The 18,907-nt window shown below is 31.6% G+C and overlaps 1 protein-coding gene across 4 annotated transcripts in view; it reads right to left on the reverse strand.

Moving 5' to 3' along the window:
* Positions 1-15,403, reverse strand: part of LOC113397901 (protein alan shepard) — a 135,487-nt gene extending 120,084 nt beyond the window's left edge. For all 4 annotated transcript variants that reach the window (XM_026636428.2, XM_026636429.2, XM_026636430.2 and 1 more), the window contains exon 1: positions 15,208-15,403. In XM_026636428.2, the coding sequence (XP_026492213.1) occupies positions 15,208-15,264 (57 nt within the window). In that variant the 5' untranslated portion in view covers positions 15,265-15,403. The remainder of the gene's footprint in view (positions 1-15,207) is intronic.
* Positions 15,404-18,907: the final 3,504 nt, after the last annotated feature.

Genomic DNA, 18,907 nt, shown 5'->3' on the forward strand with positions numbered 1-18,907 from the left:
CGATGGGATACAATAGTATTTTAAAATGGTTAATTGATCTTAAGACACATTTTTGGTCGATTGGTCGATCTGTTTCATCCCCAAAACATTTTTTTATGCTCAAGTTTTTTTGTTGTTTTTAGTTTTTTAATGTATAATTATAGAAAATTAATTCTTGTACGTAAATAATAAATATTTGCACGATTTCTAAGAAAACAAGATGAAAAAATAGAATTTGGATGCTTCAAAGATAACATTTATCCATGAATATTAGTCTCAGATAAAAAAATTATAAGCGTTCATAATAAAAAAATTTTTCTCGGTTTCATTTGCATTGAAATTGAAATCGATTATTCATTAATTACCGAAAAGGTCGAATAATGAATTCTTAAGAAACAAAACAGTAAAAGGTATTATTAAACGAATTTACAAAAATACTTGACATTTTTCTGGATGGTTACGGTTTCTGTTTGATCGGAACGCGTCGAAATCACATCCCCAACTTATGAATGTAACCGGAATATGTAATAATGACTATTTTCGTTCAGTAGACGAAATTCGATCATAATTATTATTGAAAATATGAGAACAAAATAATTTACTTATTCTTACTTCGATTTTTATATAGAACAAGCTGTGTCAGCGTCTTCGTGTGCGTTTGAATCTAACAAAAATGTTATTGTTGTTAAATTTAGTCCTTATAAAGTTACTCCTTATTACATCAGCTATCTGCCAGTGAAAGTCCCGTCAAAATCGGTCTAGCCGTTCCAGAGACAGACAGACAGTCAAAAATTGAAAAAAATGTTATTTTGGTAGATGTACCGTGTATACACACATATACCTTTAGTAAGTGTAGTGAACCGAGATGGCCCAGTGGTTAGAACGCGTGCATCTTAACCGATGATTTCGGCTTCAAAATCCGGCAGGCACCACTGAATTTTCATGTGTTTAATTTGTGTTTATAATTTATCTCGTGCTCGGCGGTGAAGGATAACATCGTGAGGAAACCTGCATGTGTCTAATTTCAACGAAATTCTGCCACATGTATATTCCACCAACGCGCATTGGAGCAGCGTGGTGGAATATGCTCCAAACCTTCTCCTCAAAGGGAGAAAAGGCCTTAGCCCAGCAGTGGGTAATTTACAGGCTGCTAATGTACCTTTAGTAAAAAGCGGTTATTTTAATATTACAAACGGACACCTCGTTTTATTATATGTGTATATTGATAAGCTCGTCGAACAGATTCGAAAAAGGTAAGCTATAATCTTACTAAAAAAGGAAGGACTCCGTAAGCCTTACACACATATATTTTGTCAATACAGATATATAAATAGTAAATGGTTCATTTAGTAGTGAAATTATTATAGTCTACATTTAAAATTATAATAGCAATGTTGTTTTAAAACAAAGATTATTATTATTTGTCTACTTGTAAATGTGCCAGTTATTGCGGTCCGCGGTTGATTTCAGCGACACGTTACCATTTGGTTTCGTGGGTAATTATTCCGAGCGAATTATCATTACCATTTGTGTATGTTTACAAAATTTGTATGTTTTAATTGTGGTCATCAGCTTAAACCTTTAGCTACATGTTCGGGTCTACTTTATACGCATATGTATCCAATCTGACGGCGTCAAATCGCTGCTCGCGTTAGTTACAAAATTACTAAAAAAAAACTTTATTATAGTAATTTAATAAGGAATACCTTTTTTTATTATGATCGCATAAAATGCAATTAAAACGTTCATAGTCTATGTAGGCAACTAAATAAATGTTGCCACGGAGATAATTGTCTTCCAAAATTTTCCGACGTAGGCTTCAACGATCTTTCTAATTTGTTTTGGAAATTCGCCACTGTAGGTAACCAAGTAATTTCAGTGCGAATTTAACGCACCGCCCACTCAACGGTTTCAAAATCAAAATATACTCTAATCAAGGAGGCTCTTACGAGTACTTATGAATCTATATCGAACCAGCATTGTGTGTAAAATTCCGTAAGCTTTATTTTTTCCGAGGTACTTTTTCGGGTTTTTATTTATTTATTAAAAAACTTTCAATTTAGATACATTAATATCATTTTTTTTGAACAAATTACTAAGGTTTTGTAAGGGTTTTGTGTATGTCAATCTACCGCCATACAACAGTACTCTGTATTGTGAGTTCCGGTAAAAAAAAAAATACGCTAAATAAATTATTTCGATACAGTATAACACTCATCGACTAATAAAAGTATAATAAGTACGCAAGAACAAATAACATAATTTGATTACCTGATCCACAAATACAAAATGTATGTAATCCTACGATCTAATAAAATGAAATAAAATATTATGAACTTATGATTAAATTTTAGCTCGAATGAACGGTGTCTACATTAAAGATGTAATTTTTACTAAACCGAGAGTCTAGTTTCGAACGCGACTACGAGCGAGCTGCCTAAGATTAAATTTTCAACTTTACAATTTCACCGTAAACTATTGCGCGAACTGAATACAAGACACAATACCGTATTTACTGAGATCTCGTTAGTAACATCGCCGTGGGCTGACCCCACCCCTCCCCTCGTCGCCCGCCTGTCGCCTACGCATTGTAAAGGTTAAGGGCAAACTGCACTTGCATCCCATAGAACTGGAATCGCGCTCATCTGTTTTAATAAAACTGACTTTGCTGATATTGAAAATGTTTTCAATATATTTTTTTTAATTAATAAAACACGATCGAAGGCAATTCGTTTACGGATTTTACAATGTTTCGATTGGTTATGTATTATGTACATACGAGTACCTGCGTACTTTTTTATTTATTTTTTCATTGAATTCTACAAAAATCATCCTAATGTCAAATTTGAATAAATGAAACCTAATACGTCTAGTAATAGTATTATCGTCTAATAACTAATTATTAACTAATAAACTACCACAGATGTAAAATCATAAAAATGAAATCGAAATTAATGAATCCATTAATATTATTTATATAATTTCTAAACGAATAAAGTAGTAAGATAATTTAATAATTTAAGGGTAATTATATTGTGTATAAATATTAAAAAAAAAAAAACATTTGTATAACAATTGCAATGAAATTCAATTATGTTTTGTATTTGTTGTGTTTATGGCTTGTGGATAGTTTTAGACCTCGCCGGCCACGAGGGAGAAGCTGGTGATTAAAGCGAGTGTACAGCGTTGAAAGGTTCTCAATTAAACTGTACGTTATTAAATTGCAAACTATATAACTGTATATTTCTTATTTAATCACAACAACTTTTACCGATGGCTGCTTTTAAGTTTATTTCATTTTAAAATTTATAGTCTTGTAGCCCGTTTGTTTGAAAGACACTGGAGGTGTTTTACTCTCGGACTTCGGGAAGCATATAACAATGTCTGGCCCATTTTCGGTGGTGTCGGAGTGAAAAAGAGTAGACCTGTATTCGAGATCAGTTTTGTAATATGATCCCAGGTTCTCTAACGGAAAGGTTCGCAATTAAACTGTACGTTATTAAATTACAAATTATATAACTGTATATTTCTTATTTAATCACAACATTTTTTACCAATGGCTGCTTTAAGTTTATTTAATTTTAAAACTTAGTCTTGTAACCTGTTGATAGACACGGGAGGTGTTTCACTATCGGGCTTCGGGAAGAATATAGCAATGTCTGGACCATTTTCGGTAGTGTCTGAAATTTACTAAATGCACAAAATAAGTAATAAGTGAAAATCGCACAAGTGCGTTAGTCTCCATTGTTGGTAGTCACGGTGTAATATTATCAAAAATTAAGATATTATGACTTACCAAAAAATAGTCAAACTTCGTACGACAAAAATCAGTATAGTTTTCAACATTCAAACCCCATTTAGTACAGTTGCAAACTTTCATAGAAATCGTATCGGTATTTAGATCCACAGAGAGCAATATAAATTGAAACAACCATTTATAATATTAGTATAAAAACGAAGAAACAATATTATTCTTTAGCTATTTCAAATATGATTATATATTCAAACGAATCAGGTAAATCTATATTTATAAAATCATTTGTCTTGACTAAGTCTATAGAGCCGAAATTTTTAATCAATTATTTATTTCATAAGTTATGCATCCGGTAAGAAAGGATTTATAGAAATTTCAGCTTTAGGGGAATTAAAAGTTAGGGGTTATTTTTGTAAATTTTACTTGTGCAAAGTCGGAATAGATTGTAGAAATATAACTTTCATTTACACTGATATGGTATATCTATGTTTTTAATTAATTTTAAAAGAACATAGTTGAAAATTACAAATACCTATTCCCTAATAAAATACCAAGCTCAGCTAAAATCAAATACCTAAATAAGAGTAATTTTTATTAAGAAATTTATTATTAGATACAATTTGTTTTATATATTGTTATAAATATATAAATCCAACTTAATTATAAGTTATGTTTAATAATTTTAATTTCAACAACAGGTCTGAGGCAATCATTATAAAAAAAAAAATTCACTCACACTCTAAGCTAAATCTAATTTAGCTCAAAGAAAATATTTACTTACTATAATGGAAATTGCTGTTTAAAATCTTACTGTAACTGAAGACAGGGTGAAAAACGATCCGTCCGTCAACAACGCCGGCGTCGAATTACAAGCTTTTCCAATAGACTTACTATAACGGATAAGCTTCGGATTATAATAATAAAAAACTAAAAAAAAAAAACAAAATTATATTTACAACAATTCATGATTTTTTAATTTCAGCTTAATATGATCGTATTATTATTCAGTACAGACTATTTGTAACTAAATATTCCTTAACAGCTAAATAATATTCTCTTATATCAAATTCAACTCATATATATATATATATATATTACATTTATATATATAATACACATCATCCTCCTGCCCTTATCCCAATTTACTTGGAGTTGGCGCAGCATGTCTTCTTCGTCCATACTTCGCTGTCGGACGTCATCTCACAAGTAACATTCTTTCTAACCATATCGTCTTTCACACTATCCATCCGTCGTTTCTTTGGTCGTACTAACTGTATATCCATCCACATCCATTCTCAAAAACTTTCTCCCAACACGGACCTCATTATATCTATATATATACAAGACACATATTTCAATAATTTATATTCAATATGATTGAACTGTATACACAGAATTCCAAGGAATCCAAGTTCGATTTCACTTACAAGCTTTTCCTAAATTATTTTCAAATAAACTGACTTTGCACATTTATGACGTCATGAGATTTAATCATATCTCAATTATTCGGTATTCATGCAACAAAAACTCTTATAATATACAACAATAAATATATTTAAGTAGGCTTGTTTTTTTTTTTAATGTCACTGTATGAACATATTTTATTCGAAATAATATACGACAGAAAAGTTCCACTGAAACAACATTTTTGACGCAGTACATATTTTAGAGACGAATTCATAGCTAACTTAGGTGTTGTTGATCTAAAATTTTTTATATTATCTACAAGGATCATTAGTTAAATGGTTCTTATCAACACAGCACTGTAACTCGTTCGCTGATCACTTTAATCGACATACGCGTCGCTCCTCGTGGCGCCTCGCAGTTCAACAGCCGAGCGATCGGTTTTTAATATCGCTATTTATAGGCGAATTCAAATAGGCACATATTGTTGGCACATCGTACGAACAACGCAACTACTTTTTATTGCACTCATTATGCGTCGTGGCTTCAGATTGATATATGCTTATTTGCAAGCGCTAAAGTTCCTTCATTAGTTGGAAGAAATACTCCTTTATGCATCATTTAAACAACTATGTATGTCATATTAAATATTATTAACTAGTTTCCCTTTGTATGAGGGGGGGTATGTACCCTTTTTTGTATACCTTTTGACCTTTTCTGTATCTCTGACATGCTGATCGTTTGACTAGCTAAGATGTGAACGCGTAACAAACAAACAAATAGACAAACTTACTTTCGCATACTTAATATTAATTAGGACTTAACTCTAGATTATGTCAAGCCTCATAAGAGGGTGCCATCTATTGAACGTACATATACACCTTTACAAATTTCATATATGTGTATGATATAAATACGCACTATTTAGTCTTCACAACGTTCCACCGAACATACAAGCACTCAGATAATAAGCGCAGTAAAGTCAAGTTTATGTTTGAGTATCATCATAGAAAAATATGTAGATACATGTCACACTTTAATATAAGTATCTAAGTGAAATTAGTGCCATATTAAATCTGTAAAACAAGTCAGAGTTAAATGAATATCTTAATATACATATAAGAACGCAAACGTCATGGTAAGTTAACCTTAGTCGACGAAGATATAGATAACAAGCATCTGAATATCTCTACAGTTTATAAATGCATACATCTTAATAAGGTGTTTGCAATTAATTTATCTATAAACTTATCGCGAGTTACAGGCCGTGAATATTTTCACTGGTTAAGCAAAGCCTTTTCTTTTAGTGAGTTCTCGTTATTTATTTCATCGTCGTGTTTTAGTGTGGAATGGTATCCTTATAGCATATATGGCACAATAGTAAGTCATGAAAAACTCCGGATCTTCCATCAAATTTCACTAATTTTACTGAGCCATCACGGTTTCCTATAAATAGGTTTTTTATTTTATTATATCATCATCAAAACAAACCTCCTTCTCTACGTTTAAAAAAAAAAAAACAAATATAAAGAGCAATAAATGATGTCGCTAAAATGAAAGTACTAAGTATAGACATAGAGGGAAAGTGGTCTCTTTACAAGAGGCTCGCCGCTCGTGTAGGATGCAAGTAAAAGCCCGCATTTGAAATTGCTTTGAATGTCGAAGTATTCTTCTATATCAGATAGTTCTCTGAACCACATTCAAAAGGATAAAATATCTATTACTACAGTTAGGTATATACGTTTGCAACTGACCACGAAAGCACCGATTGCTTTTGCAACATGTAAAGGTTCAACCTCAAATCTGACCATGATTTACCGACCATTAGATACCTATGTACATCTGTTTATACTTAAGCGCTTGAGTAAAATATGTGCTTTTAAATAATATACGTCAATAACAGAGAACTTCTTGTGATTTTAATTAAAGAGATATTTTTTCCTGAAGGGGTTAAATTCCACAGTATATTATGGATTTCTGGCTGGATCTAACGATGTGTAACATATGACATTTCAAATTTATATATTAATCTCATCGCACATTAATAAACAACAGTAATATTATATACTCTCGAAAAATAGATTGGTAACATCTGACAACCAACTCTAGTAACGGTTGCGCTGAAATTAAATAGAGCGCGATCCCCCAGCTTCCTCTTACACTTCCTTCCTTTTTCACGAAAAATCTCCCACAGATTGCAGGAAATCAAGAGTTCCACATCAAAAATATGAAATATCCTTTTAAATAATGAAATTGTTTTGTATAAACAGTAACATAATAAACGCAAACTCACTCCTGTGCTTCATCAAACAATTATATATCTACGTATTATATATTTTGCGGCTCAGTTACGTTAGCAAGATTCAAATTGCGTTTAATATTTGTTTCACGAAAAAAAAATATTGAAATTAATACTCCTGAGATTCAACATCAAATCAGAGAAATTTGTACGAGAATCTTTAGTAAGTAGACATCGAAAATGTGAAGTTATGAGCGTAGAATACCGTTAACGGGTGCGGCGGCTATTCGCACGTGGACGAGGGCAAAGACCCCGTCGAATGGTCCACACAAGTCTACCACAAATTGCACTGATTGGCGTGAAGGCTGGAGAAAGTTATCTCGTCTAGTTTAAAGTTTTTATGAACGACGAATCCACGAGATGCATGCACGAATCGAAATTTAGAATGGATTCTATTTATAAAATATGGATCAGTTTAAAAATAGAATTCTGCACAACGCATACGCATTTCATATTACAAAATGTGAATTAAATAATAAAAATTATGTACGGTATAATATTCAAGTATAACGCTTCAGCAAATTATATAATTACCAATTAACAAATGTGAAGATGTCAAATGGATTTAGTTATATAATCGAATGCCTATAATAAGGTAAGAAATGTGTTTTGATTTTTGGGTTTGAACATAAACACGACAAACTGATAATAATATAATAATAATAATAATGTACTAACCTCATCAATAAATGTAAATAGTTTTGTTTCAATATTTCCTTTTTTTATTTATGCCTTTTGTTTATTTTTAAAGACTATGACAAAAGTAACTTCGTCAATATCTGGACACTATAAATTGGTCTTTGTATAAAACCTAAGGGGAGAGAAGCTGTATTGCCTAACGGCCCATAATAGAGAGGCGTAATGCAGCCGTGATCATGATATCATTATTAATTGCAGACTATATGAATAAGCGTAGTATACATATAAGTTAATTTGGATCCGAGGAATCGAAATACAATAATTTACCGCAAGAGTTTTTTATTAGTGATCGACGGTCACTTAAGATAAATTTCGTCTGGACGTAGTCAGTCTAGACAAACAAAACTACCGATGTGTACAATTAAATTAATTCTTATAAAAGGGTCGCACGTCTCTTCACACTTCGAATGACCTTCGACAGTTATGAAAACGAACGTAGCTTGAAATTGAAAACAATTGGTACGTATAGAAAATATTAATAGCATTTTAAATTATATTTGTGCTGCGTTATATTACCTACCTACTAGTGTTATTTTGTAATATAATATATAAATAAAAAATTAAAAAAATACTCGTTTTATAAAATGTTATTTTATAATAAATCGTTTTAATTATAATTCCTTTTTCATCAACGATCAATTATATTATAAAGTACTTTTCACAGATTATGTAAATATCTGTACCGTTTCAAAATGTGGTACATTTTAAACAATATACGACAAGCTTCGCTTAATCGCCTACACATTTTGTGTTGCCTTCAGTTTCGAATGAAGTAATTATTTCAATATACAAAAGCTTCAAACTGTACTCACAGTTTATACGAGTCGACTACTTAGTGAGGCTTTAGGCTCGAACATCGTAAAGCGATTGTCAAGTGTAACGTTCCAGTGGGACAACACTCCAGTCATGTTCTCAGTCTTAATTGAGGCGGGAACAGGCCAAAGTTGGCTGGCAGTGCTCATTAAGAACAACAAACAAGTGGCTAAGTACCGGAGGCAGTCCCGAAGGAAGTAATCGGCTTCCACAGGCAAACTCACTGTTAAAACACTGATTCACCTGAAAATGACATTCATGTTACGCTTATTCATTAGTGTTTTCTTGGAGGTTCATTCAAACTCATTCAACATTAAAATGAAGCTAGTAAAATAGTGATTTGAATAGTTTTATATAAATACGATTTGTGAGTAAGAATAAAAGAAATTCGCTACACATTGCGAAATACAACTTTACACTTTCTAAAGTTAAATAAGGAATAAATGAAAAAACACAAGGTTTTATATGGCATACGAATATAGCCTAGAGGTGAAAATAAATTTTAAAATGAAAGGAAATAAAGGACGCAAGTTATTCGCCCCAAAAGAAACGAACCGGTGGTAATTAAAATGCTTTAAAAATAATTTGAAATATTCAGTAAGCGAAACCTCTCACTGATCTGTTTGATAAATATTTTCTTTTATACATACTTCTTATATGTTTTGAGTATACAGCAAACTTTCAAAATATGAATATGTTTCTAATATTAAGTATGAACAACGGGAAATTAAAAGGCTTGGATATTAAAATATTACATCTTGAAAACACAAAAGACATCATTACAAAAATTGTGACGTAAACTTTAAACAAGAACTAACATAACCAAAAAGAACATTTCCGCCATTCGAAACACTGAAAATGAGTCTTAAACATTTTGAGATAAGAATCACCGAATCAAAAAGCTTTTGAATTAAACAAGTAGTGGAAATCGCGTGGGCGAACATACAACTGTTATGAAAGAATTCTTTTCATCCCTCAATTAAGAATTCATGAGGAAAAGTCAGGGTTGATTTATGGTTACTATCTCTTGTTGGGATATGCGCTTGGAAATTGTTTCCCGATATGCATAAATACATAGTCAAGGGGCAACTGATTATTCAACTTTCGCAGCCTTTTGACCTTCTTCGTAAAACCTACTTCGAAACATACATATAACAACATCGCAGTTGTATTTACACTAATCATACTAATACTTTAATTCATATTTTATTCTACATTTCAAGCTTTAATATATGAGTTTTATTGAAATGTGAAATATATACTTATAATGAAAATACGCAGATATATATAATTTTACAGCATGTAACTCCCGTGTTATCATTAATAAATAAATCATAATAAACGTAGAAATTATTAAATAATAATTATATAACTTTTTAACTAATAGTTATTTACATAGTAAACTTCGACTTCATTAGTTTATGTAATACCCCGTTGTTTCATTGTCCGTATCCCTTGTCAACTGCCAGTTAAATTTAAGCTCTTTGACAAATTTCATATTGAGTTTATTCACTTTTCAATATTAGTCGGAAGTCTGGTAAATTAAACTTATTAAAATTAAATACATTAGCATTCTTGCCACCTTTCGAAACGGTCATAATGAATACAGTAACCATTTTTAATTAATTTTTGTAAATATTTAAGGACTTAATGTTAATAAATCGTTTGTAAATTAAAAAAATAATATTCGAATAATTGGATTAGTCGCATTGGATGTAATTTTATAACTATCATATGTTTTAAAAAAATGGACAAGAAAATAGAGTATGAGCTCGATCGAGCTCTCGACCAATGATATCGCGTTAACTTGCTTTCAAATGTTGTTTATTTGGCTTTTGTCCTGTTATAGTTGGAATAGAATATAGTACATTCTAGCGACCCGTCCCGGCATCGCGTGGGAAGAAGAAGAATATGCATAAAAGGTTTATATCGTGATAAATTTTTTTCCGAACCAATACAACATGGGAACCTTCAAGAAAAGAGCGTACTCATTGCTTAAAGGTCGGCAACGCATCTGCAAGCTCTTCGGTGTTGCAGATGTCCAGGGGCGGTGGTAATCACTTTCCAACAGATGAGCTCCTGCTCGTTTGCCACATATAACATTTAAAAAAAATACGCAAAATTCTATTGGTTTACGGAGCACCCCTACTCGCTCACAGACGTCATGATTGTTTCCTATATATTGAACAATTATCGTTATATTTCACGAAATTTATACAACTTAATGAATTATACTCATAAAATTCCCTCGTATATAACACTCCATTGGATAAAACCATATGAATATCTACTCGGTTGTTTTTGAGTTGATCGTGTTATGACAAACAGAAGGTACGTTAACTTCGCATTCGCGTCATATTTAATCAGTTTTTATTAATTTACAACACGGCTATTAGAGCAGAAATACGAGAAATCTTGTATTCGTTCCAAGGTTCATAATCCGAGCAACATAGGAGATTATTTCGTCAAATCGCCGTCACGTTTATCCGTAACATTTACGTAGAACGTAATTACCTGAAATGAACGAAATTACTGAAGGTTACGCAAGTTACACCTCTCGTCAGGGTCATAAACTGTGACCCGGTATGTTCTAAAGTTGACTAACAAATTATTAGAATTCCAACGAAGAATGTAAATCTTTTTTTAAATGAACTCTTGACTTTCTCTTTCTTTGAATGTTATACTAAAGATGATAAAATATTTATATTTAAAAACTGTATGTAACTTCTAAGTATACCTTTATACGTAAATCTTAATGTTATGACTAGCTAAACTCCGCAGACGCTGTCTTGTTCGTGTATATAATCAAATCAAATCAAAATATACTTTATTCAAGTAGGCTTTTGCAAGCACTTTTGAATCGTCATTTAACAAACTATATTAAGTAAAGCTACCACCGGTTCGGAATGAAGATTTTACCGAGAATAACCGGCAAGGAACTCAGTAGTTACTCTTTTTCAACATCCAAAAATACAGTCATGTTAGTTAAATACAATAATATACGTATTTTATATATCCTGCCTGAAAGTCAACAAGCATTAACTGAAAATAAAATTTAAACTTTAAACTTTAAAATTTAAACTTGCTCTGAGCAAAAATACATATTGCCAACTTTCATGGTAATCGTTCAAATGTTATTGAAGTCTATTAATCTCAAACAGACCAGCATCGATTTTTATGTACATATATGATTATATTACTTTGTAAAGGTATTCCTTTACTCCACCTAGCGTTAGCGTAGCGATATCGCTTTGAGTAACTGAATATTTTGAATATTTACTATAAACTATATACTCATATTGTATATCTATATATTACTTATCAGGTACGGTGCCACCATTAACATTTGGCGTTTTTGTTATAAATCTTGAGTAACATAAAATTACAGTAATAAACTGCTTGTAAATAAGCTTTAAAAAAAAATGCACAGTATTTATTTATTTTCAATATTGATGTAAAAATAAAATATATGCGCCGTAACGAGTGCTTGAGTGCGTACACTTCGTCTAACACGCTTCAAATTACCTCCCGAAGTGGTTGCATGCAGCGAAGTAATGCATGTTAATCCACCAACTTCACACTTCATGCTGAAAGCGCTCACTAGAACGTTAATAGTCCAACACTTTTGACGACTTCCAGTTTCTCTCGACTTGTATAATCGTGTGTTCATTAAGCGATAAGCGAAACATGAATCCGTGGTTTTTAGACGACATTAGCGTCTGTCTGTTTCTGTTTCGTGGGTGTTATTATTGTTGGCCATTACTAAATAGTCTTTCGAGACTAAAAAATTAAAGTGTAGCTATTAATACGTACACGTATACATACGATTATTTATTTATTTTATATTTCAAGAATTAAATTATAATGGAGAGAATAAATGGAATTATGATTTTCAGCAGTTTATGTATGTTAGTATGATCATCAATTTAGCTGATAAGTTACAAATCACATTTTAACAAATGATGTTTCTTCTTAGAGTTCCGTATGCCATAGGTTGTGTGATATCATATTAAAACTAACATAGCGGATATGAATTGGATAAAAGAAAAATGAAGAAAAAATTACAAATGTAACGACTATTGTATTGTCAAATTAATGGTTCCTTCTATTAATTATTGATATTATTTTTATCTTTTAATAATACGAAAGATTATTATCTATTAAGATACTCTACCACCAAACAGCAACACTTAGCATTCTTGTGTTCCGGTTTGAAGGGCGAGTGAGCCAGTGCAACTGCAGCCACAAAAGACATAACATCGCATCTCCTAAGGTTGGTGGCGAATTGGTGTGAGGTAAGGAACGATTAATAATTCTTACAGAATCAATATCTATAAACGGTTGGGACCACTAACCGTCAGGTAGCCCATTTGCCCTTCCACCTATAATACTTGCACATGCATATCAATGGGATTAGTTATATTTAATAACGGACTGTCCTAGTAAATATTCGGTTATTAAACAAAGGTTGTTTTGCTGTTAATAAATAAATAAATAAATATTGGACAACATAACATACATTACTCTGATCCCAATGTAAGTAGCTACAGTACTTGTGTTATGGAAAATCAGAAGTAACGACGGTACCGCAAACACCTAGACCCAAGAACTTAGAAAACTAATTAACTTTTTCTACATCTACTCGGCCGGGAATCGAACCCGGAACCTCGGAGTTGCGTACCCATGAAAACCGGTGTACACACTATTCGAACACGGGGGTCGTCGAATGTTACGTTTGCTTTAATGTAACGAAATGTTAAATAGTGTTGTGAATGTTAAATAGAATGATTCAGATCTTAATAGAACACGTGACTAAGAAATGTTCAATTTAAAGTTTATAATTATTTTGTGACACACGAAAGTTTCCAGCAGGGAGGAAAAGCGACGCATACTAGCTAGTTCCATTATGATACTGCCAATAATTATTTTATTGGTGATCGAGCAAGTGTGATCACAACCACAGACGCAATAACATCTTAAAATCTGATCTGTAAGTATTGATTTGTATCAGTCACAGTATCGGTTTAAATATCTACGGGGATAAATATTATCACATGTCCTTAGATAGCCTATTTGAACGGACGCAATCACAATAAAAATTCGTCTCTTAAATTTTTCGTAAATAGTCCATTTTTCCTCCAAATTAAAATAAAACAAATACATTTAAATGTCAAAAAAAAAACCATAAAAAGAATTTTCAAAAATAAATAAAAGTAATAAATGTATTAAATATCTGTCTTATTTACTGTAATCATATTTTTCCATTATTTATTGATATAATATTATATTAGAAAACTGTTAATTATATAACGATTTAAACGGGTATGTTTTTATAATTTATTTGACATAAGATCTATAACTGCAAAGAGATGTTGCAAGAAGATGTGCATCCCTATAAACATGAGGAAATACATTTGTAAAAATGATAAATCATCCAGTCCATATCCATTTCATCATAACTAACCCAACCACAAAAATAAAAACATCGTTCTTAAAAAGATATATGTTAATGGACGTCTCGTTGATAATTCAGTAGTTTAACAGAAAGGTCCAGTGTGTCACGCTCGGCTGACCACGACATACACAGTCCATAAAGGGACATTACGCCGAGCTGGCACGCGTACTCGGCCGTCGTGAGATACGACCACGCAAACCAAACAATGTTAGTTATGCACCGGTTCACAATATCGTTTGAAATTTAACTAGCAATCATAGGACTTTTCATTTAATCATAACGTCCAGAATTGAAATAAATTGTTCATATATGGACATATGTATTTATGAATCATATGTATTCCATATAGGTCATAGTCGTAAATATAGCCTACCCATGTGACCTTTTAAAAATGCGGAGGCGTTTTAACCTTTTCCTATATAACGTTTAACGATCCTTAAACGCCTACGATGCAACAGTACATAACGGAAAATATAAACAATCAGTTCTATTAAAACAAGTATACTTTGTATTATTAATCTCAAAGGATAGTTACTTGATCTGTAGTACAACTACGTTGTAGCGTATCGCTACAAGTGTTTATTTACCTAAGCATAAACACGTTCCACGGAACAAACAAGGCGCCAATAATTAGAATCTTACGTCATATCGTAATAACCGGCGAACAGTACAGAAATAAATTTCAGAGCTAGTACGTAAAACAGGCCGTAGGTTATACGGCGCTACGCTCTCGTAGCGGCAAACATATGTTTAGACCACGCGGGCGGCGATCGATACGCGGCTAGGCGGGCGGCATGCACTTACCGTGGTCATCTTGAAGTTTAACTTTCGCTGCAACACAGTCTCGAGGTGAAGAGCCATTTTTAATAGATTTCACGTACAGTCCAATATTAAAAGCGAAAAACCACTATAACATAGTTTAGTGCGACTACAATAAGTAATAAAATCGCGTAAGCCGTGCGTAGTGTATTTAGCGTGGCAGATCGCGTGTTCACACGGCCATTTTAACCGCCTGTCAAAATGTTCTCGTTTCCACCGCACGGCGCTACCGTCGGCAATCGTTACGACTGCGCGAGAATAGTCGACAGCCGGCCACCGGCAGCCGGTACCGAAGCACGGTGACGATGGGAACGAACAACGCAGATTTACCACCAGGAATAGATTTATAGCGAAACTTTTAATTAAGGTTACGGATACCCTTGTTCGCAATCACATGTATTTTATGATATTACAAGATACTATTGCGAAATTTAACATTTAAATGTTTACTAACGTACTTTCTAAGCTATATTCGAATAATAAACGATACAGAAGAAATATTTCTATTGTAAGTACAATTCATTCATTCAAAAAAATGCCACGGACTCAATTCCTGAGGGCAGATTAACATATGAATACATAATTTCATTATAAAGTCTATAATATGCGAATGTAATAAAAAAAGTGCCCGACGCGGCTAAAGAAGTTTACACTTCAAAAAATGTACTTGAATTTAATATTAGAAAAACTTTATTATAATAAATTTTGATAATATATATACAAACTACAAACTTTTATGCACCTGAGTACAATTCGCTGTTGGATAGCTCGCGAAATACACTACATGAAACAAATTTGAAAGTCGAGAAACATGTTCCAAAGAGCTCTAAAATGGAACACTCGAAATAAAAGACAAAACGATATATCTTCATTAGCATTCCATCCAGATATCCACAGTAATAGTTACATACACGTACGATATGAGTATATACACATATTAAACAAATTACACATAGTATACGCAATATGCTGCATTCTTATTTCAACACATCTGAATTTATGAATTTTAATTCCTTTTCACTTCAATATCAGCAACAGCTAAACAAAACAAAGGAAAGCAGTTTAAAAGTTTTAAACTCTATAAGCTAAGCTTTTAACAATACTCTATCAACAACTTTCCGCTCTAGCTTCCTACTAAACAAAAAGCTACTAATTAAATTTTTAATATTTTTTTACGGTTATTTTCTTCATAAGCATTCTTCTACTTGAAAACCTCGTATACAATTTAACAGCTATTATTTTATAAGCAACATAGCATTAATTTGTTACATATAAAGGTTCGATTTTAAATTACTTGTTAAATTAATAATAACGTTCTTATTTCTCTAGTAAATCTCATAGAAATATAATAATAAATACGCGTATACAATATCCAAGCTACAATTGATCGAGTTTTCCCAATGAACATATATTTAATACGTATTTCAATAGATCTACAATAATATATGTACATTCTCGCACCCTTTGAAGTTGTACTTCGCAAACATCTCTGCAAATAATCATTTGAAAGTAAAGCTTGGTAACAGCTATGTTCTCGGAGCACTTTAGACTGTGCAATGCACGATAGTGACACTATTTCCTTCTTATGTACTCAAACTGACTACAAACAGAAGTCAGTCTCGGCGTTAGCTCGTACGCTCTTAAAGCTTTAGTATTTTGAATTTTAAATGATAGATACGTGTCACTTTGTATCTAAATTTTACTTAAAAATTGTCATATAAGTTTATATAGACGGATAAAGAAGTTATAGCTTATATTATTAAAACAATTTAGTCTACCTTATTTTTCTTAAAAGAACTTCGGTATTTATCTTGAACTATCCATAAGTTACTTGTGTTCCAAGTTAAACGTAATGCTGTGTTATAACAATAAATAAACATAAATGGTAAAAACAATTAAATCAAATGCAGTATTTTTTATTATTTCCCAATAAATACCAACAAAATGAATACGGATTATGTGCAATCGAAAATAGATTCGCTAAAACTCGTTTTCAATTTCGGTTAATCTGCGTTTTTTACTTTAAAATAGTTTTTATGTAGCCACCGCTTTATTTTTAAATTATTCAAACAATACAATGAATATATGCCTATGATTTATTCCTAATGTTATCAGATATAAATTTTATTTTGATTCATAAACAAATACAAAAGTTGAAATATAATTTATTCTAGTACATTCTTATAAATTCACTACTTTTGAATAATTCTCATCAGATATAACATGATTTTATTTAACATCACGACGTGGTTTTATTTTTACGAGTGGGATGTGCGAATTACGTCTAAACTGAATAACCAGTTCTTACTAACTATTTAAGCTCAATTTACGCACAAATTTTTGTGCTGGTTACAGTGGTAATGTATGTATTATAAATCCAAATTACTTTTTAGTATAGGGAATAAATTATAAGCAAAATTTATATAGTATTTTTTCATATGAATTTTTTTTGCCATTATTTATCTACACATTAAAACATTACTGGGACCCTTCCCAGTAATGTTTTAATGTTATGTGTTTAAGTTAACAATGTTAGTAATAGGTAGTTAAGTAATGTTAAATGTTTAAGTTGTGCCTACCTGTGAGTCGTTATAGATATGTACATTAGTAGTATTGTTGTGACTCTCACATTAATATCTAGATATAGATATTATTACTGCCACTGTATATATTAAATTTATCAATATAATAGTTTGGTCACTCGGTATAACATTAGTTAACGTGAGTTTCCTTCCAGCTACACCTAAATAGTACCAGCTAGCCATCTCGGCTTCATACGGGTATAATAAGTATATAACATCTTAACTCCCACAATTGGTGCATTGGATGTACGGAATAATTTATATTATATTATGGTACCATTATCAAGGTGGTAATGACCAATTACCGTCACGTGACTCACACGTCACACAACGAAATTAAAATATATAGACCGTCAAAATTCAATGTCATAGTTCGCAGACTCTTCAGAGACCTTCCTTCCTAGTAACATTTTTAGCGACTGTCTGATAAAAAAATGTGCCTGAAAACCTAGCCATGTATTATAATTAAATCATTTAAATATTAACTCTATAATATATATATTTAGAATTAAAATAAAAATTGTTTAGAACATTTTAATGAAATATTATTACTCGTCATCAAGTGGCCCCTTAAGTACTCCTTAATTAAAGTCGAGACGAGAAGAGATTCCGATTCTGAAAACATTGCACACGACAATGTTTAATAGAAATAAATTACTAATTACTTAAATATGTTTTTTATTAATATAGCTGAATTCAGTAAAGTATTTAATACCGTAATAAGCAAAAGTTACTTAAAAAACGCTTAATTTGATTTACGTAGATTGACTAAAGTAATATGCCTTAAGACATAATATTATAAAAATAACTAAAATATCAAGTTGCAGTATCAATATCATTTAGTACTATCCTTAGCTATATACAAAAACGATTATATTTTGTTAAAACATATTTAAAAAAACCAAATCCGCATAAGCAAAGACCTTTTCCTGCAAAATCTTATTTCCCTATGTTTTCCATTTATTTTGGTAGACGTTCACGTGTCGGAGTTTCGTATAAAACATGCTGGTTTTTTCACAATATTTTGCCTACCACTGACCTTGGGATTAATAATAAACAATAAAACTGCTAAAAAATAACGTATATTAAGTTTACTATATTCG

Source organism: Vanessa tameamea, chromosome 13 (assembly GCF_037043105.1).
Source record: "Vanessa tameamea isolate UH-Manoa-2023 chromosome 13, ilVanTame1 primary haplotype, whole genome shotgun sequence".
Lineage (NCBI taxonomy): Eukaryota > Metazoa > Arthropoda > Insecta > Lepidoptera > Nymphalidae > Vanessa > Vanessa tameamea.